General features: G+C 41.9%; 1 protein-coding gene across 2 annotated transcripts in view; it reads left to right on the forward strand.

The window, feature by feature from the left end:
• The window catches only part of Klhl32 (kelch like family member 32), a 207,043-nt gene that overhangs the window by 176,504 nt on the left and 3,813 nt on the right, over window positions 1-26,726 (forward strand). For both annotated transcript variants that reach the window (XM_057791029.1, XM_057791030.1), the window contains 3 exons: window positions 12,775-12,833; window positions 15,976-16,168; window positions 18,275-18,369. In XM_057791029.1, the coding sequence (XP_057647012.1) occupies window positions 12,775-12,833; window positions 15,976-16,168; window positions 18,275-18,369 (347 nt within the window). The remainder of the gene's footprint in view (window positions 1-12,774; window positions 12,834-15,975; window positions 16,169-18,274; window positions 18,370-26,726) is intronic.

Raw genomic sequence — 26,726 nt, forward strand, 5'->3', positions numbered from 1 at the left:
TTTATTCCTCCTCCCTGACTTTCATCTTGAATGTCATCATGGGATCACTTCAGTAACCCCCTTGTCTCTTAGGAACTACTGTAGTGGACACACCCAGCTTCCTGCTTTGCTTGTCTGGTTGTCCTTCAGTAACCATAAGGGATTGGCTCCAGAACACACACACAGGGGGGGGCAGGGGGGGGGAGAGAGAGAGAGAGAGAGAGAGAGAGAGAGAGAGAGAGAGAGAGAGAGAGAGAGAAGAGGAGAGGAGAGGAGAGGAGAGGAGAGGAGAGGAGAGGAGAGGAGAGGAGAGGAGAGGAGAGGAGAGGAGAGGAGAGGAGAGGAGAGGAGAGGAGAGGAGAGGAGAGAGTAGAGAGAGACTGCCGATAGAAATGTCCTCAGATGGGAGATAGGGGGTTTCAGGGAAGGGAGGGGAGAGATTATGTAATTATAATCTCAAAAATAAAAGAAAAATGGGGAGTGGGAATCCCTTATATGCTCAAGCTCCTTATTGAATATGGCAGAATATTTGCATAAAGCCTGTGCACATTGTCACATACCACAGTGCAGATGCTAAGAAGATAGTTGATTATAGAATATTATTTAGACAACATTAGCATGGAAATCTGTATATGTTTGGTACCTGCACAGTTTTTGTCAAATATTTTGAAGCCACATTGAATCTGTAGATGCAAAAACCATGCGTGCAGCCGGGCGGTGGTGGTGCACGCCTTTAATCCCAGCACTCGGGAGGCAGAGGCAGGCGGATCTCTGTGAGTTTGAGGCCAGCCTGGTCTACAAAGGGAGTTCCAGGACAGGCTCCAAAGCTACAGAGAAACCCTGTCTCGAAAAACAAAAACAAAAACAAAACAAAACAAAAAAAAAAAACAACAAAAAAAAAAAACCATGCGTGCAAACCGCTGACAGTTCCAGTCAGTTGAGATTGTTAGACTGTGATCGGGAGCTAGGGCATCTTCTCAGTTTTCCAAGCACAAGACACTTCTCAGCTTTCTGCTGCTGGGAGACCTCTTTCCTACTCTCTTCACTGGCTTTAACTTGCCTCCATTCTTTAAGGGCCCTCCCTCTGACTTAGACAGAGGACTCTGTCTTCTGTTTTTCGGTGCAAATGCAAGATCACAGCCTGAATGATGGATATTGTGAGGCGATAGATGGGCAGCAGGCAAGACATGGTCTGGAAAGGGCCCAAGGGTACCGTGTTAGGAAACACGAGCAATGAGGACGCTGGGTAGGCCCTCTGAAAGTATGGGGTACCCAGAGTCAGTAAGGGAGGGGATTTTGAAGCAACCAGGGCCCAAACAGGAGCCCACAGTAAGTGAGACTTGTGTTGTATCACAGAAGTACCAGTCCAAAATATTGGCCCTACTTTCTCCCATTACAAACCTGTCAATGGAAGGTATTTCAGCTGAATGGAAGACAGAGAGAAGCAGAGTGCTATAGTCAAGGCATGACAAGAAAGTAAGGAGGTAGAAACTGCAGGTACAAGCTACACTGGCTGCTTTCCTGTAATTCCCATGGACACTGTATCATTGAAATTTCATCCCTGAGTCAGAGCTCATCAGACAATGTTATTGTCTGGCTTCCCCTATCCTATCTATGGCAAAAGATCATACACTTTGTGGGGCATACATAATTCAGTCCTTATCCTCCTACCTATGGCAAGAGATCGTATGGTTTGGGGAGCACATATAATTCAGTCCTTGTGATAGAAACGTTTTTCCTTTGTTTATAAATAGTTTTTGATTTGAGAAGGGAAAAGGAGTTTAGAAGGATAAAAAGGAAAGCAAAAAGAAAGCTATCTTAGAAAAAAAATAGTTTAAAAAAGAAAATCCAGATCGACAGAGGGACTTTTTTTAAAAAAAAAAAAAAAAAAAAAGATGTAAAGGCATTAAGTAAACTTGTTAGTTAGGAAAGATATAGGAAAGAGAGACTTCCATTTGATTGGGAAAATCTCAGAGCAATTCCCCAGCACCAGAAATGAGAATCCTGGGTACTGACAACAGATGTAGAGTCCTGATGGGCAGGAAGGACTGGGACAGAGAAGAAGAAAGAGATGCTCTAGCGCTCAGCCCAAAGAAGGGAAATGATGGGTGTTGTTTCTGGGTACCAGTGGAGGGAGATGATAGCTATGAGTCCAGGCACCAGTTCGGAGAGATGATAGGTGTGGTTCTGGGTACCACTGGTGAGAACCAGAACCTAGGAGTTTCCTTGTTGATAGATTCAAATGAGACTTTGATGAGGACTTTTGTTGAGATTGTGCCTTATCCAATCCTAGGTGGAGGGCCTGAGGATAGGGCCCTGGAAATGTGCTGAGAGAAAAACAGGGAATGGACAGGGTTTTTGTTGTTTTGTTTTGTTATAATGAAGTTTTCAAAACCTACATCAATTGGAAAACTTTTTGTTCTGTTCTAGTAGTGTGAACAGAGAACTGGAAAAGGCATGTCTTTACATTTACTGATGATGAAAGGTTCCCAGGCTAGGAATAACTCAGGGGCTCCATCAGAAAGGAGTTTAGCAGCCAGCACCCCAGTTGATCGAGCTGGGGCACGTTTGTTGCCCTGGGCTCCAGGAGGCACCTGTCACACGGGGAGCGATATAGGCTGGGCCCTCATAACGTGTGCTTCAGCTTGAAGGTTCCCAGTCAGCTGGAATAGCCAACAAGAATGAAATCTCTGTTGTCTTAGAATCTAGGACCCAGGCGGCCCCAGTCGCTATATTTCCTCTCTTACTTCTACTCAAACCTTAAACTCCCAGCCATCTGAAAGAAATGAAAACAAATCTTGCTGGTGAATTGAGATGAAAGCCAATAAGAAATGAGTTACCTGCAATGCAAAAAAAAAAAAAAAAAAACTAAGTGGTTTAAAGGAAAGAACATTTCAGATCTCCTACATCCTGAAAACCAGTAAACACTTTTCTCCCTTCCTCACGTAATGGAGTCCTGAAGAATATTTTGTTTATCTTTCTATTGCTGTCCAGAAAATGAAGCATAAAGTGCTCCCTGGCCAGAGAGCTAGTATTTGACAGGATTTAAATTCTATTTCTGGTTTTGAAAATGAGGTTGGTTCGCTAAACAAGTGGTTCTCAACCTGTGGGCCACAGCCCCAGTGGGGATCTCATATCATGTATTTTGTATATCAGATATTTACATTATGATTCATAACAGGAGCAAAATTAAAGTTATGAAGTAGTAGGAAATAATTTTATGGTTGGGGGTCACCATGACATGAAGAACTATATTAAAGGGTCGCAACCCTGGGAAGGTTGAGAACCACTGACCCTACAGCCATCAGTTGTTCGCAGTGTTTAGAAAAGGTCTGAGAAACACACACTAAATTATTCTTTTTTATTAGCTAATCAATTAATCATTTTTCCCAGTCCAATCGCAGTTTCCTCTTCGTCCCTTCTCTCTTTCCAGCCCTCCCTCATCCACTCCCTCTCTCTTCCTTTCAAAAAAGTGCAGGCATTCTATGTATATCAGCCAGCTGTGGGATATCAAGTGGAAGCAAGACTAGGGCACCTCCTCTCCTATTAAGGCTAAACAAGGCAACCCAGCAGCAGGGAAGGGTTTCAAGAGCAGGCAACAGAGACAGAAACAGCCCCTGCTCCCTCTGCCCGGAGTTCCACAGAAGACCAAGGCACACGACTGCAACACATGTGCAGAGGGCCCAGATCAGTCCCATGCAAGATCTCTGGCTGGTGGCTCAGTCTCTGTGAGTCCCCCTGAACCTAGGACAGTTGACTCTGTGTCTTCCCCAGGCCCCATGGTGTCCTTGGCTGCTATGACTTCCTTCTGCTATGTCCTTCCTCTCCCTCTCCCACAGGATTTTCTGAGGTCTGCCTAGTGTTTGGCTGCACTATTAAATTATAAATAGAACGTCTACATGACATATCCCTAAAAGTAAATGATACAGAGAAAAATTATGGTACCCTGAAATACTGATATCTATTTGCTCATTGCCTAAAAGGATTCTTTTAAGTTGAAAACTCCACAGTTTTTTTCTTATAAAAAGAGCAGCTTTTGGTTTGATGATTTCTTGTGTCTCTACCACAGAGACAGAAGTAGTGAAGAAAGCTGAGTGGGGCTGCTCTATAAACATGAGAGACGTAAGATACTTAGAGCTACATCAGAGCGAGTGGCTGAAGAGAGGACAGTTAAAGATCCAGTAAGAACCCAGCAAAGCCAGAGACTGCTGCATGAAGGTTGTGACTTGAGACTGCAACCCTGCTCACAATGTGCAGATTCTCTGGAGGCGGGATTCTGACTTTCAACAGATTGAGCAATGGAAGTTACAGTGAATTTTTAATGAGATTTTAAATGGCAGGTTCCCCTACTTGACATAGCATTTTGGTACATTTCACTTATTCAAAACAACACATGGTAGGCAGTTTACCTGTTTCTAGGTTGTACATTTGTTCTGGTTCATGCTAGATGATAGAAGCATCATTAGCAATCTTTTATAAATACTCTGTAAGTTTGAGACTGTCCTTCTTACAGGTTTTAGTGCATTAGTTACACAGCCATTTGTGTGAGCTTCTTAAGTGGGACAGAATCCATAGGGACACTAGCTTTAATTTAGTACATGGTTAAATGTATTATTCAACATGCCAATATAGTAGAAAGATACCTGGTTATAACTCTTTGTACAGCATTAGAAGCATCATAAGATATAGACATTTTGTGGCTTATCAAAATAGATAACAGAAATGTATTGTTCTTGTTGGGTATGGAGACTCATGCCTGTAATTCCAACACTTGCACAGAGGAGGATGGATGATCTGGGAGGACTGCTATAAGTTCAAGGCCAGCCTCAGCTACATAGTATGTTCCAATTTAGCTTGGGCTAGAAAATGAAATCCTGTCTCAAAATTTAAAAAAAAAAATGAACTTATTTGTATCTATTCCAATTGTGCCATACTTCTCAAGGAATAATAGTGAGTTTAGTTCTCTGAAAATGATTAATATGAGCTTGTACTTGATGTTGCCATTTTCGGGGTAATTAAACTATGAGTGTGAAATTGGAATACGTTTAAACAAGAGGAAATTGAAACTATTAAAGAAGAAAAAAGGCCAAGTGAAATAGGCAGTTATTCTACTTATTTAAAAAAAAGAACTCTGGGGCCTGGGGAGATAGTTCAGCATGTAAAATGCTTGGAAGGACCTGCTTCCTTGGAATTCAAGGAAAAGCAAGCCAGGCCTCGGGGCAGGCTGTCATCATCCCAGCATTGGGGAGGTGAAGATGGGCGAGCCTTGGTGTTGCTGGCCAGACTCTCGCCTATTTGGTGTGCTCCAAGCCATTGAGAGCATTGAGAGATCCTGGGGGAAAAAAAAACCTCCAGGCAGTGGTGGCGCACATCATTAATCCCAGGGCAGAGAGGCAGGTGGATCTCTGTGTGTTCAAGGCCAGCCTGGTCTACAGAGCTAGTTCCAGGACAGCCAGATCTGTTACAGAGAGAAACCCTGTCTTGAAAAGCCAAAGTAAACAAACAAATAAATAACAATAAAGCGGGTTTTCCCTGAGGAATGACACACTGGCTTCCACACACTTGTGCAAGCATACCTTCATATACGAGCATGCATTTAACATGCATATTTATATCCATACAACGGAAAACAAAAGATGCTATAGGAAATTGCATTCAGAATGCAAAGTGCATTCACCATTTCAATGTCCTTCACATGGAAATGGTAAGAAATTGTGACTCTGTGACTAGGACCTACTCTAAGCGAAGCACGAGAAGAGCTTTTCTAACCCACTGCTTTGTGGGGGCTGTCAGGATCGAGCTATTGTTGCCCTGCACACTGTGTGAGTGTTTAGCATTTCTTGGTAGCAGAGACAAAGGCTGTGTGGCAGTCACTTGTCATCCTCTCTGGTATGCATTCATCCATTTGACACAGGTTTTGTGGAGAGCTGTACAGGGGAGCGTAAGAAAAATGCTTTCCCCTTGTCGTGATGATAGAATGTGCTTCTCACCCGTGGTCGCCTGGTAGTAACTTCTCATTCCTCCTGGCAGCTTTTAAAGACTTATTTGACTTTGGGGAACCTGCAGTATATCTTTAAGGGACAGTTCAAAAGTATAAGGTAAGGTTGCTCATTTTCAATTTTGGCTGAGAAGTCTTAACTTTCACTATGACACTTCAAAGTTAGAGAAAACTTGGTTTTAAAAAATGGATAGTGATATGAGATGGCATATTTAATGACAGCTGTATCTATGGAAAGCTGTTAAGATGCAGATTATCCCTCCTGGGGTGGGGGAGAGAGATCAAACTGCCAATCTATAAAATATACTCGATAGAAGAAGGCATGGAATCTATCTTTGCGAGTGCTTTGATTGCAGGGGACAGTGAGCAGCATGTGGTATCATAACCCAGAGCAGACAAATCAGCTTGATGACTTTCAAAGCCAGGAGAACTGCTGCAGGCAAGGGTACTCCAGAGCAGGAGAAATTAAAACATATAGAGACTGTTATTAATTTCATATCTATTTTTGTATAGTCAAATCTGTATGCAAATCCTTAGCATCTCATTTTAGCAGATTAATCTAAAGTGAAGAGTGCCGTGTGAAGGGAATGTAATAGCGGAGCTCTCTGGAATAAATGTGGGCTGAAAACTTGGGATGCTTTCTGTAAAATTTATTTTTTTTGTACTGCGGAAGAAATAAATTTGTTTATATGCTCATTTGTAAATTACTTCCAAATGAAAAGCAATAGCGGCAATTCCCCAGTCTCCCTTTGCAATCCCGACTTGGCGAAAGTTGCATCCCTCGTTCGTCAGGCACCTCCTGCGTCTTCCCATTCTAGAGGTAATCATGCAGATAACTAGCTGGGACTTCCATCTTTATTCCCAACTAGTGATCCAATATCTCATTCTCAGCAGCATCATGCGAGTGAAGATTTCTGTGTAATGCTAAGGAATCTAATTATTGAGCGCAGATTAATAAAAATCACATTATGGATGCATCTGTGGAAGTGAATAAATAACGATTCTGAACAATAATTCTGAAGTGCATGGTGATCAGTTGTGTATCCCATGTAGCTGAAGGGGTGCGGTACCCACACTGTAATTCACTGATTGCATATTTAGTCTATGATGGGCAGATTCAGATATACATAGTGCTACTAGTATGTTCAATATTGTCATACAGTGGATAGTTTACAGTCGTGGGTCTTAGTTCTGATCCATATTTTTCTGATCCACATTTCTAAAACAAGTAGAGATGCTTTTAGAGTTTTATAGTAAGAACTGGGAGCGTGGCTACTTGCTTGATTTCAGTTAGAGATGTGATCAGAGGTGACCTGGACATTAATCTTCTAGGTATGACCCCGACCACAAGCACTGGCAATCATTCTGACCTTGAACACATGTATGATCTCAAGGGATTCATTTATGCTTATGTGGTTATGCCAAAAAAAGAATTCTTCCATATTCTATTTTAATCAGATAGGAAGCAAAGATCAGGAGTAAAAGGAAATGCACCTCTCTATTTGTTTTGGTGTACGACTTGACTCTATGTTGGGATTGCGATGTCATGTTTCTTAAATGTTGTTTTTCTTCATCTGACTCTATTTTAGAAATGAGACATTCAATAAATCCAGAGAAAACTTTCTTAAAGAACAGGAATCTCCTCCCTCTCTGTTCTCTGTAGACGAAACTTTTGTTGATTGTAAAAGTGGTGCCTTACTTTCTATAATTAATATATACTTTAAAAGGTGATTTAATCTAGTACCTTAGACCAAATGAATATGGTATGTACTCACTCATAAGTGAATACCAGCTATAAACAAAGGACATTGAGCCTATAGTTTACTATCCTAGAGAAGCTAAGTAATAAGGTGAACCCAGAGAAAACCATATATAGATCCTTCTGGAAATTGGAAACAGACAAGATTGCCTGACAAAATTGGGAGCATCGAGATGGGGGGTAGAAGAAATGAAAGAAGGGGAAGAAGAGGGGAGAAGGGGAGAGTTGAGGAGAACTTGAGAGAATGGGATAGCTGAGATGGAGGAAGGACAGATATGAGAGCAAGGAAAGAGATATCTTGATTGAGGGAGCCATTATGGGGTTAGCAAGAAACCTGGCTCTAGAAAAATTCCCAGGAATCTGCAAGGATGACCCCAGCTAAGACCCTATGCAATAGAGGAGAAGGGGCCCAAACTGGCCTTGCCCTGTAGTCAGACTGATGATTATCTTAAATATCACTGTAGAACCTTCTTTCAACAATAGATGGAAACAGAGGCAGAGTCCCACATCGGAGCCCTGGATTGAACTCTCAAGGTTTAGTTGAAGAATAGAAGGAATAAGAATATGAGCAAAGAGGTTAAGACCATAAAGGGTTCATCCACTGAAATAGTTTACCTGAGCTAATGGGAGCTCACCAATTCCAGCTGGACTGGGAAGGAACAAGCATAGGACCAAACTAGTCCCTCTGAATGTGGTTGACAGTTGCATGGCTGGGGCAGACTGAGGGGTCACTGGCAGTGGCACTGGAGTTTATCTCTACTGCATGTACTGGCTTTTTAAGATCCTATTCTCTTTGGATGTATACCTTGCTCAGCCTAGATGTAGTAGGGAGGGCCTTGGACCTTCCACAAAGAAAAGTGCCTGACCCTCTCTTAGGATTAGAGGGGGTTGGGGTGGGAGGGTGTGTGGAAGGAATGGGTGGAGAGAAGGGAGTGGGAATTTGGATTGGTATTTTTTGAAAAAAACCTAATAAAAATGTGATTGAAGGCTACAGAATTAAAAACTAAAAAGAAACTCTCCAGTTAACACTAGCCACTATTAATTACATGGAGGATCCAGTATTTTTTATTAGGGCTTTGGGAAATTATTGACCTGAACCAGTGACCATCTAGTACTGGCATTAATTGACTGTTCTAAGTCATCTAGAGTTACGTATTAATCCTCTGGATTCTGGTTCATTTACTTCTTGGGGATGGAGCTGATGGTAGAGACCTACTCACAGCATTTGGACTACCAGAACAAAGAAACAAATAGCTGGGTGACCATAGACAGTCAAAGAAGACAGAGGTGAGGGTGTGGAGACACGGGTTTTCTTCAGAAGCAGAGTGAGCAAAGAAAGGACTTTGGAGCAAGGAAGGCTGCTCGGTGGATGCAGCAAGCACATGCATTTGTTCCTCAGTGTGCAACCATTTCCCTGTAATGAGGTCGTTTGAATTTGCTAGTTGGCACCTAACAAAACCAAACTCCTTTCCTCTACTAAAAACTGAGGACAAGGACATCAGTTTCCTCAATGATATTTCAAAGAGATCTGGGTCCTTAAAAAAGATCTTCTTGTTTCCTAAAAGTGGCAAGTGTCTTAAAATAATTGACATTTCAAAGAGACAGAGAAAGTCATTACAACTATACCTAATCTAAGTGATTTTTTTTTAAAAGCAAAGTCGGGTCCTAGCATCAGAAAGCAGTCCAAGTTAAGAGAATGCTAAAGCCTTGTGTTCAGTCTTACAGATATCTGTGTCTTCCACATTAGAAAAACCCTATGGGAACATCTTTTCCAGCTGTTTCGATTGTGAATTTATATTTAAGAATTGGGTCTTTCTGATTCATTTTAAGAATACCCTTTTACAGTAGTATCTGAAACTACTTACGGGTGATATTTATAAAGATAGGTTTGGAGTCCTCATATCCCCATTATCACATGGCTTTAAAATACCTCACTGTTTTTATTTATGTGCTGTTCCTTAGAGATTTTCCACCTAATAGTAAAAATTAAACTAAAATTTAAAATGTCTTGATTTTATGGGGCTCACTGTACAGCATAACCATGAAAAAAGCATATATGCTAGGACCAGCCAACTTATCGAACAATACCTGAATAAGGGAGTGAGGATTAGGAAAGAAAGAGACAAAAGGAAGAAGATAGAATCAGGAGGGCTCTCGGCAAATACTGCAGCAGCCTCAAATTTATTTCTCATACCCTTTTTATACCCATAGCAAAAAGGGGAGGGCAAAAGACTTTCTTACCATGGCTCAAGGAATGAACAAGTGTAATCACCTCTTTAATTCTCAAAACATCTAATAACCATGCCTCTTGCCAAACATCCTGTTAATTGCCCTTATGGAGCATGAACAGCTTGAACTCTCTGACCTTAAGTCAAGATGGAATAGAGTCCCTGTGGGCTCCCACACATGTAAGAGCTTGAGTATCCCCTTTTCAAGTGTTTGGGATTAGATGTGTTGGGACATTCAGATTTCCAGATTTTTGCTTAGTTGTGTACCTATGATCAGATGTCTTAGGGATGGCAACCATTTCTAAACATAAAATTCATATAACCTTATATACAGAATCTGAAGATAATTCTAGTGTTCTTGCTGTGGCATCTTACTGGAGGTGGGACATGAGGATTCCCACTGTGTCATCATGTCTGCATTCAAAAAGTTTGGAGGCTTTTAGGCTTTAGAATTTTAGACTAAGTTTCCTACCTAAGACAGGTAGGAAAAAGTTAAAGTATTGACTTTCATTGTTCCTAGTTAAGGAGATAGTCTGGTCTCTTAGATATGAGCACTGTGAAAAAGGCCATTTTACAAAGTTGACTGAAGTCATTGCACTGGGGAAGTTTAAAGTGTGCTGTCCCGTTTGGGAGCCATTACCTGCCTGCTCCACTTGTCCTGTTCAGTGTTTGGAAAGCAGCTACTGTGCTGTATCAGATGCACCCCTGGATTTTTGCTGTGGGACAATGGTTTTACCCTTTAAAGATTTGTTTCTTGTACTGGTTTAATAAAATGCTGCTTGGCCAGTAGCCAGGCAGGAAGTATAGGCGGGGCAACCAGGCAGGAAGTAGAGATTGGTTGGACAAGGAGAACAGGGAAATTCTGGGAAGAGGAAACCTCAGTTTGTGGTTATCACCCAGACACAGAGGAAGCAAGATGAGAATGCCTCACTAAAAAAGGTACCAAGCCAAGTGGCTAGCATAGATAAAAATAATGGGTTAATGTAAGATGTAAGAATTAGTTAAGAAGCCTGAGCTAATAGGCCAACCAGTTTATAATTAATGTAGACCTCTGTGTGCTTCCTTGGGAATGAAAGGCTCTGGGACTGAGTGGTACAGAAGCCTCAGTCAACAGATTTTGAAGATCTTGTATGGAAAAAAAAATCCCTCATTAAATTTTATATGGATTTCATATTAAGATATTTTTAGCCAATTGAAATTGTATTATTAAATATAATCTCTGTTTTTATTTTTAAATGTGGCACATTCATTGATATTATTATTTTATACTACATAGTACTGGGCCTAAATATCTTTTGATAGATAATGCCTTTTATTTTATGTGATCCTTCCAAAGAAATAGAAAGGTATCACTTAGCTAATGCACAGGGCTTAGAACTCAGACATTGCCACCTTGGGTAAGGACAGGGATAGTTTATGTAATTCTGCCCCTAGAATAAATTATACAGAGAGAAATTTAATCTGTGTGTGCTGTATTCACCCCACGCCTTTGCCCCTTCATCTGGCCATGCAGAGCAGCTTGCTGTACTTGGGGACTTCTCATCATCGCTCACTCTCGAGCAAACTGGTACTGAAATGTTTCTGGAAGGGGAATTTGCTTCTTCTACAATATGTTTCTTTTATTTATTCATCTTTCACACAATATGTCCCAACTGCAATTTCCCTTCCGTCCACTTCTCCCAGTCCCCTCCCCGACTCTCTACCCTCCCCCAGATCCACTCCTCTGTTTCCCTGCAGAAGAGAGCAGACCTTCCAGGGATATCACCCAAACACAGCACAGCCTAACACATTACAGTAAGATTTGGCACAAACCCTCAAACCAAGGCTGGATGAGGCAACCCATTAGGAGAAAAAGGATTCCCAAAACAGGCAGAAGAGTCAGAGACACCCCCCCCCCCACACACACTTCCACTGAGCTCCGCAAGAATGCCCAGCTACAGCAGCATAACATATATGCAGAGGATGCGATGCAGACCCATGCAGGCTCCTGCCAATCCGGTCTGTGTGAGCCCCTAGGAGCACTGATGAGATGATTCTGTGGGCTGTGTTCTTGTGCCCTCAGCAACTCTGGCTCCTACAGTCCTTCCTCCTTCCTCTTTAGCAGGCTTTCCCAAGCCGACCGCCTAATGTTTAGCTGTGGGTCTCTGCTCCTATCTGCAGCTGGATGAAGCCTCTCTTGATGATTGGGCTAGGCTCTGGTCCATGAGTATAGCAGGATATCATTAGGAATCATTTCATTGACTTTCTTCTTCTGTTTGGCTAGTTGTGTTTATTCTGTCCTATGTATTTTGGCTAACCAGCCCCTGGTTTCTGGCCATCCCGCAGTGTTGGGCATGGGCTCCCTCGTGTGGTAATGGGCCTCAGGTTAGACCAGTCATTGGTTGGCCACTCCCACAAGCTCTGGACCACCATTACCCTGCCACATCTTGCAGGCAGGACAGCCTGTGGGTGGAAGGTTTTAGGGCTGAGTTGATGTCACACCCGCACCCCTGAAAGTCTTGCCTGGTTACAGAAGATGGCTGTTTCAGGCTCTGGATCCCCCATTACTAGGATTCCTCACTAGGGTCAGCCTCAGAGATTCTAGGGAGTTGCCACTGCACTAGGTTTCCACATTGGTTCCTCATGCGCCCCAATTCCAGTCATCTCTCCCCACACTCTCTCCTCCCATCCCCCACCCCTACAATAAAAATCTTAATTATGTCATGGGTTCTCTTTGATAGCATACAGAGATACTCAGCTGTAGCTAATTGTCCTTTATTTGGAGCTCATACTTATTTTGGAAAAGTCTAACCTGTGCTACCCCATTACAGGTGGAGTAACTAACACGGCACAGTATCAAAACAGACTGATGGTGTATGAACCCAACCAGGTAAGAGCTTGATAAGAAGTCATTGCCTTAAGGTGCACTTATGAAAGGTTTCCGCAGGAGATGTTCATTAGGATGGCACACAAGTGCACCTTAAGCTACATGGGGAAAGGAACAAATCTAGGGGAACGCCTTTGGGTGCTCATTATTACTGCAGAAGTTCAGCTCCTGTAACGTCATGCATTATGTAATGACAGAGAGCTTTGCGTTCTGTAGAGAGGACTTTGACTGGTTATGTCCTTCCGGAAGGGATGACATTTGAGGCGGGAAACATCACGATGACCCTTGTTATTCTCAAATCAAATAATGTCATTTGACTTCCCATAGCCAACTGTGTTCTAGAATACTATCTAGGACAAAGGCAAATTGGAGTAACTGAAGGAGTCCAAGAATGGTGTGCCTCTAACAGATCAGCCCTTTTTATGCGGTTTTGGTACGCACTTAATTCCCCCTTTCCCCTAAAATGAAACATGTTTTTATTCTCTTTTCCTTCTAAAACAAAATCTTCAAACAGGCAAATTCTAATGAGTTTTGCCATTTCTATGACTTAGATATCTAAATTTTTTTTTATCGTGACATTATTCCAAAATGGCACGATGTGGAGGTTTAATATCCATCAGCTAGCGATATCTGGATTTGAAACAACAGGTTGACTTTGGCAGGCTGCAGCTGGTTAGGGACCACAAGCTTATGCATAGTGTTCCCGGTATATCTGCAGTATTTATAACAATGACTTTACTGAGGAGGGCTTTTTCCAAGTGTCTCTCCTAATATTATTAAAAGTTGTAGATTGCAGAGACTGCACGCTCGTGGGTCCACTGTCTCATGAGGGAGCACTAATTGCAGAAGCCTGAGCTTGGTGCACACATGGTTAAGGAAGAAGGCAGCATTAACACTGCTTAAATGAGTTCTGTTTCATGTTTGTACACACATGCTCTTTTTTAAAGATTCTGCTGGCATATTGTTTACGGTGGGTACTGGCAAACATCACATCTGCTTGCATCTTGCTCGGAATCTCAATAACTCTATCATTCAGCCCTGGTGCTTATTTCTCTTCTAGGCCTTTGTGGAGAGTCGATAATGCCTGCCATCTGCCACAGAGCACATCGCTACCTGCCAACAGGCAGGCTGGGGTGACCTCTGGCTCCCCACCACTGATTAGTATTCACACGCTAGCTTATTAGGAATGACCCCACCAGGCCTCTCCTCTTCTTTGCCTTTGCAGCGGGTGGCGGCTCACCTGGCAGGCACTGCAGTGAAGGAAGCTAAAGATATAATCAGGGGATGGAGGCAGGCTTTGCAAACCAGATGGCATCTACAGTCTTGTGGCAGGGGACTGGACTGCTAATGCAAACACTGGTTCCTAATACTGTAATAGGTTATCGCAGAGAGAGCACCCAAGATAAGCATCGTCAGAAATTTAAAATTCACTCAAGCATAATGCATTAAAGATATTTCTTAGCAAAATGCCTGAAATCTAGCTTTGACTATTTATTAAAGACCGTATTTGATTGCAGAGATTCTGTGTTCAGAGGGACCAAACAGGATAAGCTTCTCAAACTAAACAATGTCTTTTTTTTTTCTGCAGTTTGCTCTGAGAAATTAGAAATGAGCAAACATATGCCCATAACAAATAAATGCCACTATATGTGTGCCTGTAGTGAATAGGGTTGCTCAGTGTGTGCCTATAGTATATAGATGCCATGGTGTGTGTGTCTATAAGGGATACACGCCACAGTGTGTGTGCCTGTAGTGAATACATGCCCCAGTGTGTGTGCCTATAGTGCTAAGTGCCTATAGTATATATGCCAATGTTTATACACGCATGTTTGTGTTGTAGTCTGCTTTTTGCTTTGCAGCTTTGTGAACTGGTGAAATTCTGTGCATGCAAAACATCATATGAGTTTTCTGGTTCTAATCCAATTTTGTCTTGGCAAAAGGAAATGAGGTTCTTTCCTATATGCTGAATGTCTATGAGGAAGGAAGTGGTTGGGTTTGTTTATTAATCTATCACTCAGTTTACTTGTCTGTCAATTGGTTAATTGCGATTTAAATTTAAAGTCACGACTGATTCTCAGATAATTTTAAAATTGCTATTGCATTTTAAATAGGAATCTTAGGTTAAGATTGGCTGAACTTAGCACTCTTATTATTGAGGGTGATCTAGAGCCAAATATTAAAGATTTTACCATTCCTTAACATTGCCATATAAAGCTTGGCCTTTTACCAATATAGATAAATATGTCTAGACCTAGCTATCCTATTTGACGAAGAACATAAATCAGAGTGTTAAAGTGTAAAAGGATTCAGATACAAAGGAAACGTTGTTACTGAAACAAATTTTAGCTTGTCCTCTGATCTCATGTTAATTCTGGAGAGAATGGGAAAATTTCCTTCACCCTAACTTATCTGGGACCTTGGTTACTCAACGTGTATCTACCCTTGCCCCTTTTATTGAGACACGATCTCACTATGTAGCTTTGTCTGGCATGAAATTCAGTGTGTAGATCAGGTTGGCTTTGAATTCAACAGAGATCTGCCTGCCTCCGCCTTCTGAGGGCTGGAATTAAAGGGGTGCATCACACATGTTCTCAAACTCTGTATTTTTAAAACAGTGAGCATGTACTGGGCATTTATTACATGTGAGACATTTTCTAAATCGTAAGTGGATATCATGCAGGCTTTATTATCCCCATTGCCTAAGATGAAGAGATGAGCCCGGGGGTGGGGGTGGGTCTGCGTGTGGATTACGTCTTACATAGTCTCGATCTACACTGTTTTTTGCTTGTTACATTATCTTCCACACTGTACCCATGTGCTTAAACCGAAGTGATTTCCATGAGCTAGCTAAGCATCATGAAATTTAAAATGGCATTATAAAAGGCAAAATGCCCGCCCTATAAAATGCAAAACTACCAAATTTTCTTTTTGTAAATGGAAGCCACAAGCTAGGACCATGTAATTCTTTCTTATTGTCACGTATGAAAACCACATGTTTCGACACACAAATAATATGCAAGTAAGTTCGTTTGGCATTAGTGTTCTTACTGCTCGTGAGGCACCCGGCCTTGGCTATTTGTGAGTCTTTTTAACCCAATGCCCCTGAATGTTTTTTTCTTGTTTGTTTTGTTCTGTTTTGTTTCAGAATAAGTGGATAAGCCGTAGCCCCATGCTCCAGAGAAGGGTCTACCACTCCATGGCCGCCGTCCAGAGGAAACTCTATGTTCTTGGAGGCAATGACCTAGACTACAATAATGACCGGATTCTCGTGCGCCATATAGATTCTTACAACATTGACACTGACCAGTGGACACGCTGTAATTTCAACTTGTTGACCGGCAAGTATTTTGGGTTAAGCAATTTAGAAACAAGCATAGGGGCTAGAGAGATGACCATCGTTAGGAGTAATAGTTTTTCTTCTTTAGGTCCCAGGTTTAATACCCAGCACCCTGGTAGCAGCTCACAACAGTCTGTCATTCCAGTCCCAGAGCATCTTGTGACCTTTTTTTGGCCTCCAAAGGGTACCAGGAACACATGTAGTAAGTCCACAGATATACACACAGACAAAACACACATAAAAATAAAATAAAAATTTTGAATGTCTAAAAATAAAAAAACCAAAACAAATAATAGACTAGAGATTCAAAACATTCCCAAACTCGTTTCTTGGCCACCTAGAGTCCATCTCTAAATATTATGTGAACAGTGAGTCATACAGATTGTTTTCTTTATGAAAGAAAGACATGCATGATTTATAGCTAGAGTCTAGGTTCCTTCAGGTGACTGAGAATCTAGTTTCTATTTTGCCTTTGTGTACCTTCTCAAATGACCAAGACAATCATATCAACTCACTTTCATCAAGTAATACTCATGTCAGACATTGATACATGTAGGAGGGAAAGGAACCAAGAGTTAATAATTATTTTCCCCTTTTTTAAAAGTCAGGGTCTCATGTATATCTGAACGGCTTCAAAGAATTTCTGTTCCCCTCCCTCCAACCTCCCTTTGACTGAGGCTACATTTGTTTCCCACCATGTCCAATTGTATATAGTGCTAGGATATGAACCCAATATTTCATGCATGCTAGGCAAGCACTCTACCAACTGAGCCACATCCCCAACCACTTCTCACTACCTGGTCCTCTTTTATCTCCTGGGAGGTCAGGAAAAGGGCGGTCTTCATTATTTGTCATGGCTGTATAGTGTGTCTGTGTGCAGCCTAGAGATCAGACTTGAGAGCTGCTGTGTGTACTAGAGCCTTTTTGGCTACACAGAGATGCCCTACCTGTGCATCTCTGCAGAGCAATCAGAGATGTGGATTCCTCACAGAAAGGGAGGGGTGAATCAGTGAGGATGCACTTACCCCGATGTCCTAGATGGGGCTGAAAACTTTGTCTTTCTTATCAGCTCCTATGGTCCTATGGTCAACAATGGCAGGATCCTGGCAGGGCTGCATGACGTCAGGAAAATCACAGTTTGTAACTGGTGGGTTAGCCTAGCTCTTGAAGACATTTAAGATGCAGAGTGGGCATCCAGTCACTCACAGACGCTGCTGGGAGGCCACACAGGGAGCCCAACCAGGGATTTTGGCTTTGTATCAAGGTCCTCTTTGAGAAATGATTTGTAGGCCTATTGCAAGTTCTGATCTCCGAGGCAGAGTGGCATCTTAGATCCTAGATCCCTGGATCTGTGATTCTGCCTCCAACTTATTTATTACTTCAGTCAATCCCGTGCCAGCTCATCAATAAAAAGACTTTCCCTCCCTGCTTGCCTGCAGGGGAGAGTGTGTGCCAGTGAGTTATTCTGTCTTCTTTTTTGAAATGGGAGGGGAATCCTTTCATCATTTTGGCGTGTCAGTATCTAGGGATTGTGTAGACTGGTCTCAGCTTGGGAACTTTAATATAATCTTAAAACTGTTGACTATGTAAAGGAAAAAGGGTTGCAATTTTATGTTTTGTCTGCCATTTGTCTTCATTTGAGGCGTGGGGTCCGGGCATGCCTCTGTTATGCCTTAGGGTTATAACTGTTACTTTTTAAAGTTAAGCACTTGTCTGTATTTGTTGGCACAAGTGCTATATGGAGCGCAATGGATGTTTTACATATCTCAAATATCCCCAATTTCCACCATCACAAACGAATGGCACACAGAATAATATGGAATTATTGGTCCTACATAGCTGGCTACTACTATCTGTAGTGCTCCATTTAATAAGATGCTGGTAATAGATATTTTGGCCTGGTCCTAACTAGACAGAGGACACTCTTTGAGAGGTAGTGGCTAATTCATTTTAGTTCTGGAGACAGTGATGAATTGCTGCAAAATTCCTGTGGAGTATACAAATAGGCCACAGGGGGAAATTGTATCCCTCAGTGGCAAAAGGGTTAATTAAAGCACGTAAGAAATGGAATTTATTTTTTCTTTTTATTCCATTCTCTTTACTTTAGGCCAGAATGAATCTGGAGTTGCTGTCCATAATGGGAGAATATATTTGGTTGGTGGATATTCGATTTGGACAAATGAGCCTCTGGCTTGTATCCAGGTGAGTGGCTGGAGATCCTTTTGAAGTTCGTGCAAGTGGTTCAGCGAGGTTATGTTTTGCAATTCAGCTGCAGAAAGAGAGATTTAATGTGCAGAAAGAGGCTTAAGGTTTCTTTCTGTGTAGCTGCTGCAGCCTGTATCCTATATTCTGGAAATGATGCCTGCTAAATTATTGAGACCTTTTTAAAAAAATTAAGATGGGGACAAACTTTAAAATAGCTAGAAAATATACCAGAATGGAGAACTTTGGGTAGCTTACCCCCTTTTTTAATACTTAAAAAAGAAAAGATACTTTGGCAATGGTCACTCTGTACTCCACTTTAAAAATACCCCATCGCCATGCATTTTGTACGTTTCCTGTTCTTCATTTTCATGATTGTCACCTGCAGTCGTTCTTCCTTCCTGGCAGAGGTTCCTAGGAGCAGGGGCTTATGGGTAGTCTGCTAGAACAGCTTCTGCCCCAAAGAATAGCCCTAGCATTTCACAAGTGAACCAGGCAAACTTGCCCAGGCAGGATGCCAGCTGGGTCTCTCCAAGCAGAAACACGTACTTTGTTGTAATATGTCGCTCCAAGTGCTCTTTGAAATTCTTATCCATTTTCTTTTTCACAAGTTCTCTAGCAAAATCTTGACATGCTTTAGCCCTGAATTAGCTAACATATCCTTGCAATAGCTCATATTTTTTTCACCTAGTCTTTGTGAGAAGACCTTTGAAAACTATTTTTAATGGTTGCAGAATGATTCTAGCATCATCGTCATCATTATTATTACTATTATATTATTCTGAGACAGTATACAGCCTCACTACACAGCCCTGGTGTGCTTAAAATGCATTATGTAGATCACGGTGGCCTCAAGCTCTAAAGATCTGCCTGTCTGCCACCAGGGTGCTGGGATTAAAGGTATGCACCACCGCACTTCGCGAGTCCAACTGTTTCTTTTCCAGTCATCCCTCATAAGGAATATTCCCATGCATCTCATAAGGTTATGGTATGTGCTTGTTAATGAACTGCCCCTTGTTGTCTGCTGATGTCTGCTTGCTGGATTATGTTAGTTATGGCCCTCCTTTATTTTCATGCCATCATTTATCTTCTCTCCTTTTGGTTTGTCTCACCACAGATTTTCCTGAGCCTTACATATATTTGTTATTCACAGAAATCAAGTACATATGAAAAATACGATTGCCATCTTTGGTTGAACAGACCTGAGTTTTACAGTGAATAGCTAGAATTCATTTGTCTCAGCACACAGGGAATGTTCACAAAACTCAGTCATGCTTTACATGAAGTTGTGTGTGTGTGCGGGGGAGATCTAAAAAATAGTCTTATGTATTGCTAACACAGTGCAGATAAATTTGAACTTAACAAAATGCAAAATTAAACCTCTCCATAGCTGGAACAATAATACACATTGCCATGTAACTGAGTTGAAATTCATAACGAGACAGAGAACCTTAGAATGTTGTAAAAATCAAAGCAGTATTGCAAAATGTGGGGCAAATGTAGCTTACCAAGTTAGAAAATAAATTTAAAAATAAACCCCAAATAAAAGATAATAAAGATGAGAGCAAGGTAATGCCTAGGAAACAATAATATAGTAGAAAACTGTGAAAACAAAAAGCACCTGGATATAATAACAAACGAGCACCACTTTCTCCCGAGGAGTGCCGTGTCTTCACCCAAGGATGTTTTTGGCACTTTTCAGTCCTTTGGGTTTTCTTCCCACTTTTCGGAACTGAGACGACATTTGGTTGGGCGGGAGTGTTTCATGGTGCCAGAATGCTGTGTTGCAAGTGGCTAAAACTTCCGTAGACGATTTTTACGGTGGTTAGTTTGAATTTTTATTAAGTTGCAAAACTCAAGATGTGCTTATGAGTATATTTTCACTAACATTAAAGTTCGATGAACTTTAGAATAAGAAATAAATTAAAACTCCAAGAAAAAATAAGAAACTCTTCCAACATACCAATTTTAGGAGAGCAGAATGTGGTCATATTTTTTCAAGTCTGTTTCGGCAAGTTAATGTGTAAGACAGAACATTTTAAAAACGCAACAAACAAAACCACTTAATAGTGATAGAATTTGTCTTATCCCCAAATAATTTTTCCTTTTAAGTGGTTCACTAATCTTGTGCACTAAACTTTTCTCAAAACTTTTTACTTACTTATTGGTGTGCATGAATGTTTTGCCTGCTTGTATGTGAGGGCAGAACATGCATGCAGTTCCAATAGAGACCAGAAGAGGGCATCAGATCCCCTGGGAATCAAACCTGGATCTTCTGCTCTTGGCATCAACAAGGAACCATCTCTCCATCCCTGTCCACTGATTCACTGTTAGCAATGTCTGGTTATTCCCGTACAAACTTTATTCACAAAATGAAAGTGTGCAAATCTTAAACCACTGAGGACACAACATTCAAAAGTTTCCTTAGTACTAAGGTATTAAGGTACAAACAGATTTTTAGAAAGTTTTAATAAGTGCTTGTGTTAATGGAATAAATTTTACCTTTAAGATCACATAATGAAATAGATTAGTGCATTTTTCTAAAAATAATACAAGTAATTCTGCATTTCAGTAGGCATACCGATGAACAAAATCAAGCCCCTTGGCAACTCTTATCTATCCCTGTGGCTAACACACTGGTTCTACAAAGTATTAGAAAAACCTGAGGAAAAAGTTTTCTCTTTAATACTTATTTACCTTTATGTATATGCATATATGTATGTTAGAGGCACATTCACTTGCCAGCCGTGGTATACATGTGGAGGTCAGAGAACAACCTGCAGAGTTGATTCTTCTTTATCATGTGGGTTCAGGTCAATGGGCTTAACAGCGAGCATGTATGCTACTAAACCATCTTGCTGGTCCTGCTTTCATTTTTTCCATTGCTGTGTGTCTGTGTCGTGTGATTGTACATAAGTACGCATGTCCACATGTGTAGAGGCATTTTTGTGTATAGGTACAATTGCATGTGTGGTGTATGGAGACCTGTAGCTGCTTGCAGGTGTCTTCCTCTGTTGTATTAGACTTTATTTAATGAGACTGGATGTGTCACTGAACTTGGCACTCCAATTAGACTATTCTTGCTAACACACCAGCTTGTAGGTAAAGCCTTTCTCTGCCTCCCAAGTACTAGAATTACAGCTAGCCACCACATCAGTCTGAATTTTACATGGGTTCCAGGAATCTGAACTACTATCTTCATGTTTGCAGGACAAGCTCATTATTCACTGAGCCTTGTCTCCAGCCCAATAAGCATTTACAAGAACCTTTTCAATTAACAGATGTGTCTGCATCAGCATATCACTTACAGAGAGGTTTGTAAACAAAATCTTCATGGATAACAGCAGTTTAAAGACTTCCTTTCCCTATCTTCCTTTCCCCTCCCCTTCAACCCTCTCCCATAGTCCCCATATTCCCAATTTACTCAGATCTTGTCTTTGTCTACTTCCCATGTAGATTAGATCCATGTATGTCTCTCTTAGGGTCCTCATTGTTCTCTGGGATTGTAAATTGTAGGCTGGTTTTCTTTGCTTTATGTCTAAAAGCCACTTATGAGTGAGTAAATATGACATTTGTCTTTCTGGGTCTGGGTTACCTCACTCAATATGTTTTTTTCTAGATCCATCCATTGGCCTGCAAATTTCAAGATGCCATTATTTTTCTCTGCTGTGTAGTACTCCATTGTATAAATGTACCACATTTTCCTTATCCATTTTTTAGTTGAGGGGCATTTAGGTTGATTCCAGGTTCTGGCTATGACAAACAATGCTGCTATGAGCATAGCTGAGCACATGTCCTTATGGTACAATTGAGCATCCTTTGGGTAAATACCCAAAAGTGGTATTTCTGGGTCATAGTAAAAATTTATTTTCAAATTATGTGTACGTACGTACGTACGTATGTATGTATGTATGTCTCTGAGCATGTGAATGCATGTGTTCACTGAAGTTAGAGGCATTGGATTCACCTCAATATGGAGTTAGAAATAATTCTGAGTATTGGGTGCTGGGAACTGAACTCTGGTATTCTGAGAGAGTGTGTCTACTCTAAACTCTGAGCCGTCCCTCTAGCCCCAAACAACATCTTTCTACGTCATGTGTCTTGCATTCCAGCTATCAGCAACTACTTGCTGGGTATCTTTCCATGTTAACTAGGGCTCACATATTTCTGTTGTGCTGCTGACTGCAAATCTATTTATTTTCCTGTACTCACAGTAATGTATCAGTGGCTGAAGAGAGCAGCTAAGTGTTTAAAAGCAGGCCGCTCCCCTCGCATGACGAGTACCTGCTGGAAAAATAACCATAGAGAAGCAAGACAGTGGAAGACCGCAATGCTGGCCATGAGGAAATGTTGGTTAGACAGTTTAAGCCCCTAACTATAGAACATGTTGAAAATTATAGAGTGTTGGTGAGAAGCATATAAGCTAAAACTATCAAAGTTTAAATTTTTGTCACAATCCACAATAGCTCATAATCCAAGATTAATTTAACCAGTAGTCTAATAGCAGGGCTGATTAGTGATATCATAGTTAAATAGTTTAGACAGTCTCTCAATAATACCCAGAATTAATTTTTTTTTTCTTTAAAAATACCAGCCAATACTCTTGTCTCTCAGACCGCTGCTCTGGCCTCCAATCCAGGTTCATTTAACAGTCATTTATGGGGTCAGCCACGGGGGGTGACATACATGAGGAGCCATTTCAACCACTACCAAGTTAGCATATGCCACTCCACTCCTTGTAAGCTCCGGGCAGACGGAGGAAAGCGGAGAAGCTCTTACGTTAATATTTGTCTGAATATTAAGGTTGAGAACCACTAGTAATACAATTGCCGGAAACGGATCTTGCAGAAAACAAACGCGAAGGTGCTCTTATTAATTTTGTGGGCACGGAGGTGGTTTTCTGGCGTGGCACCTGACTCTAATCTGGTGTGCCTGGGGTGACTAGTACATACGGGCAGCCGGGAGGGTGCAGGTGATTTGTCTGTTTCCGGATCGCTCTGCTGCTGTTCTCTGGCCGATCACTTTCTTTTGGCTGCAGGATTTGCTGGCAGTCTGGCACTGCCGTTTCCCACATGTCTTCTATCTGCCAGCACAGGGGAGTGTTTTGGAGAAAATCTGCCAAAAGCTTTCTTTTTTCCTTCCCAGATTAAATACATTACATCTGCTTAACATATGCAGTCGCTGTTGGCCCAGGGAACCACACAGAAGCTCTTGGGGTGATTACCTCACTGTTATTTTGACTTCTATAAATGTATTCATTTGGGGGAAGGCACTAAATTCTTGTTTTTCTCTGCTACATCCTTGGATTAAAATACTGGCTGGAGCTGCCATTCACAGCCAGCTCACCCTGAGAAAGCCATTTAACTTTTTGTTTTCTTCTCTGTAAATTGAAGTCAGTACTTAACCTTTTATGGTTTTGATGAGTATTTGGCAAGAAGGAACCACAAAGGGACTGAGTGATTAATCAAGAACCGTAAGGCGTTATTCAGGAGAAGGCCTGCAGAGGGAGCGCTAGAGCAAGAAGCGGAGCCAGCAATCCACTTCCGGGCTGGGCTAGTTTTAGGGCATGAAAGGGACAGAAATGGACTGAGATGGGAATTTCTGATATCAAAGACTGCTTCAAGGGCCTATCTCTGCTCAGTGAGGCCCTCGTACAGCAACAAGTCACAAGAGCAACAACTGGGCTTCCCTTTCTGCCTGTCTCAGCAGTGTTAATAACTATAGTCATGTGGTTCTCTGAAGCGCTACCATTTGGATTAAACAATGACAATCCATGAAGTAAAGCAATTGGTTTAGTGCTCCCTGACTGATGGATCTCCAGAAATAGCTGGCTACCAGAAATGCACTGGTCACTTTGTGGTGGCCAGCCATGATAAGCTAAGTCTGGACATGTCACCAAAAGGAAGTTCTTTACTTCCAACCATTTATCACCTGCCAGAGTAGAACTCGATAAATTTAATAAGAGGCCCAAGTCTCAATAGTTTACCCTGAAGCAATACCTGGTAGCAGAAAAAAACACAAGCTGAGATAACCGGACTACCGCCCAGGAGCAGATCATTCAAACCAACATTACAACTGCTGTAGATCACCTGCCCACGGCTCACCAGGACACCGCTAGACCAATGTCAGCCATTCGGGTCCTAAACCTCAGAGACTCCTCACCCCCACCTTTACTACTATAAAACCCAATTCTAATTGAGCTCGGGGCTCTCGGGTTATTCCAATACCTTGGACATGCGGAGACACCGAGTTTGCAAACTTGATTAAAATAAAGGCTCTTTGCTTTTACGTGTGGGACTCAGTTTCCTGGTTGGCTTTGGGGGACTTGGCGGATTTGGGCGTTACAATCCCCTTTTCCCCCAGATTGCTTTTGGCAATGCTGTTTTGTCATAGCAATAGAAGCCCTAAGACAGAGATGGGTATCAGGTGCAGGGAATATTGTCTTGACAGACCTGATTATGTATTTTCAGAAGAAATGTGGTATTTGAACTTTGGGCTGGAAAAGGCATTGACTATTCAGAGTGTCAGGCAGGATCTGTTGTGGGGGCTAAGAAGGTAAACCTGAAGACAGTGTAGATGATGGAAGCCTGACTTGTAAAGTTTCAGAGGGATGTTTGAGAGACCCTAAAGGACCCTATCAAGTCATTACATGTTTTGAATTAAGAATCCATGGTTCTGGGCAGTTGGGTCTGAAGATTACCAAAAGACCAGAACTAGGAAAGTGAATCTTTGCTTTGGGGGACAATTGATCCTGCTTAGCTGGAGCTGAGGAATTGGTGCTCATTAAAGGGGAGACCAGCATCAGCACCACCAAGGTAAAATCTGAGAAGTTGTGGTCCAGAGAGGGGAGCGGGAAGGCTCCATCTCACAGTGGCAGCTGAACCTGGTAATGTATAGAAGTTTCTCAGGTGGTACTGGTTTTAAAAGCATGAAGGGGTCGTTGAGAGCTGCTCAAGTTTTGCCTGTGTGGGGAAGAGGATAGGACATCGGTGAAGGTACAGCCTCAGTTGCATAAGAAACCCCAGGACTAGTGGGGTAAGGGACAGACGGTGAGACCTGTCACCATGTGGCAGAGTCAGAGTCCCTGTAGAGAGCACCGAAGAGGCTACTGGTGAAGGCACAGCCCAGTTACAGTGGAGACCCCTGCATTTTGGAGACGTGAGTATTATGGGATGACTGCAAAGGACAGTAGCAGCTGTAGGGTGGATCCAGCCGGAGACTGAGACAAGCTGTGTTTGCTGCAGATACCAGAGCTGGAGAAACAGAGACAGCCCAGAAGATTTCGAGGCCTAGATGTCAGACACTGTTGTCCCTTGATCTTGCTGTGATTGGGATGTGACTGTGCCCTGGTTCTCTCCTCTTGGAGTAGGAAAGCGGTCAACTCGTGGCTTTATTTTACACGAGCCCAGTTTAGAAGCATTGGATATTTTTTTTTTTTTTTTTTTTTTTTTTTTTTTTTCCTTTTATTTATTTTTTATTCTTTTTTAATTAAAAATTTCCACCTGCTCCCCGTTTCCCATTTCCCTCCCCTCCTCCCAAATATTGCCCCCTCCCCCCACTCCCCTCCCCCTATCCCCACTCCTCTTCTCCTCCCCCCACACCATTCCCCCTCCCTCTCGATACTGAAGAGCAGTCCAAATTCTCTGCCCTGCGGGAACCTACCCCAAGATCCAGTAATACCACTATTGGGAATATACCCAAGAGATGCCACATCAAATGACAAAAGTATCTGTTCAACTATGTTCATAGCAGCATTGTTTGTAATAGCCAAAACCTGGAAACAACCTAGATGCCCTTCAATGGAGGAATGGATGAAGAAAGTGTGGAATATATACATATTAGAGTACTACTCAGCAGTAAAAAACAATGACTTCTCGAATTTTGCGTGCAAATGGATGGAAATAGAAAACACTATCCTGAGTGAGGTATCCCAGACCCAAAAAGAGGAACATGGGATGTACTCACTCATAATCGGTTTCTAGCCATAAATAAAAGACATTAAGCATATAATGTGTGATCCTATAGAAGTTAAATAAGAAAGTGAACCCAAAGAAATCCGCTTGGAGAGGGGGAAGTAGACAAGATTGCAGGGCAAAAACTGGGAACTTGCGGGTGAGGTGGCATGGGGCAAAGGGGAAATGGGATGAGAAATATGAGAAGGGGAGGATGGGAGGAGCTCGGGGGATTGGGATGGTTGGGATATGGGAAGGATGGATACGGGAGCAGCGAAGTATATATCCTATCTAAGGAAGCATTGGATATTTTAAAGAGGCTTTGAACTGTGAGATTTTAGGTGTTTTTTTTTCATTGTTTTGCTTGTTGGTTCTCATTTTGTTTTGTTTTTAAAAGACTGAACA

The sequence above is a fragment of the Chionomys nivalis genome, chromosome 16 (genome assembly GCF_950005125.1).
Source record: "Chionomys nivalis chromosome 16, mChiNiv1.1, whole genome shotgun sequence".
NCBI lineage: Eukaryota > Metazoa > Chordata > Mammalia > Rodentia > Cricetidae > Chionomys > Chionomys nivalis.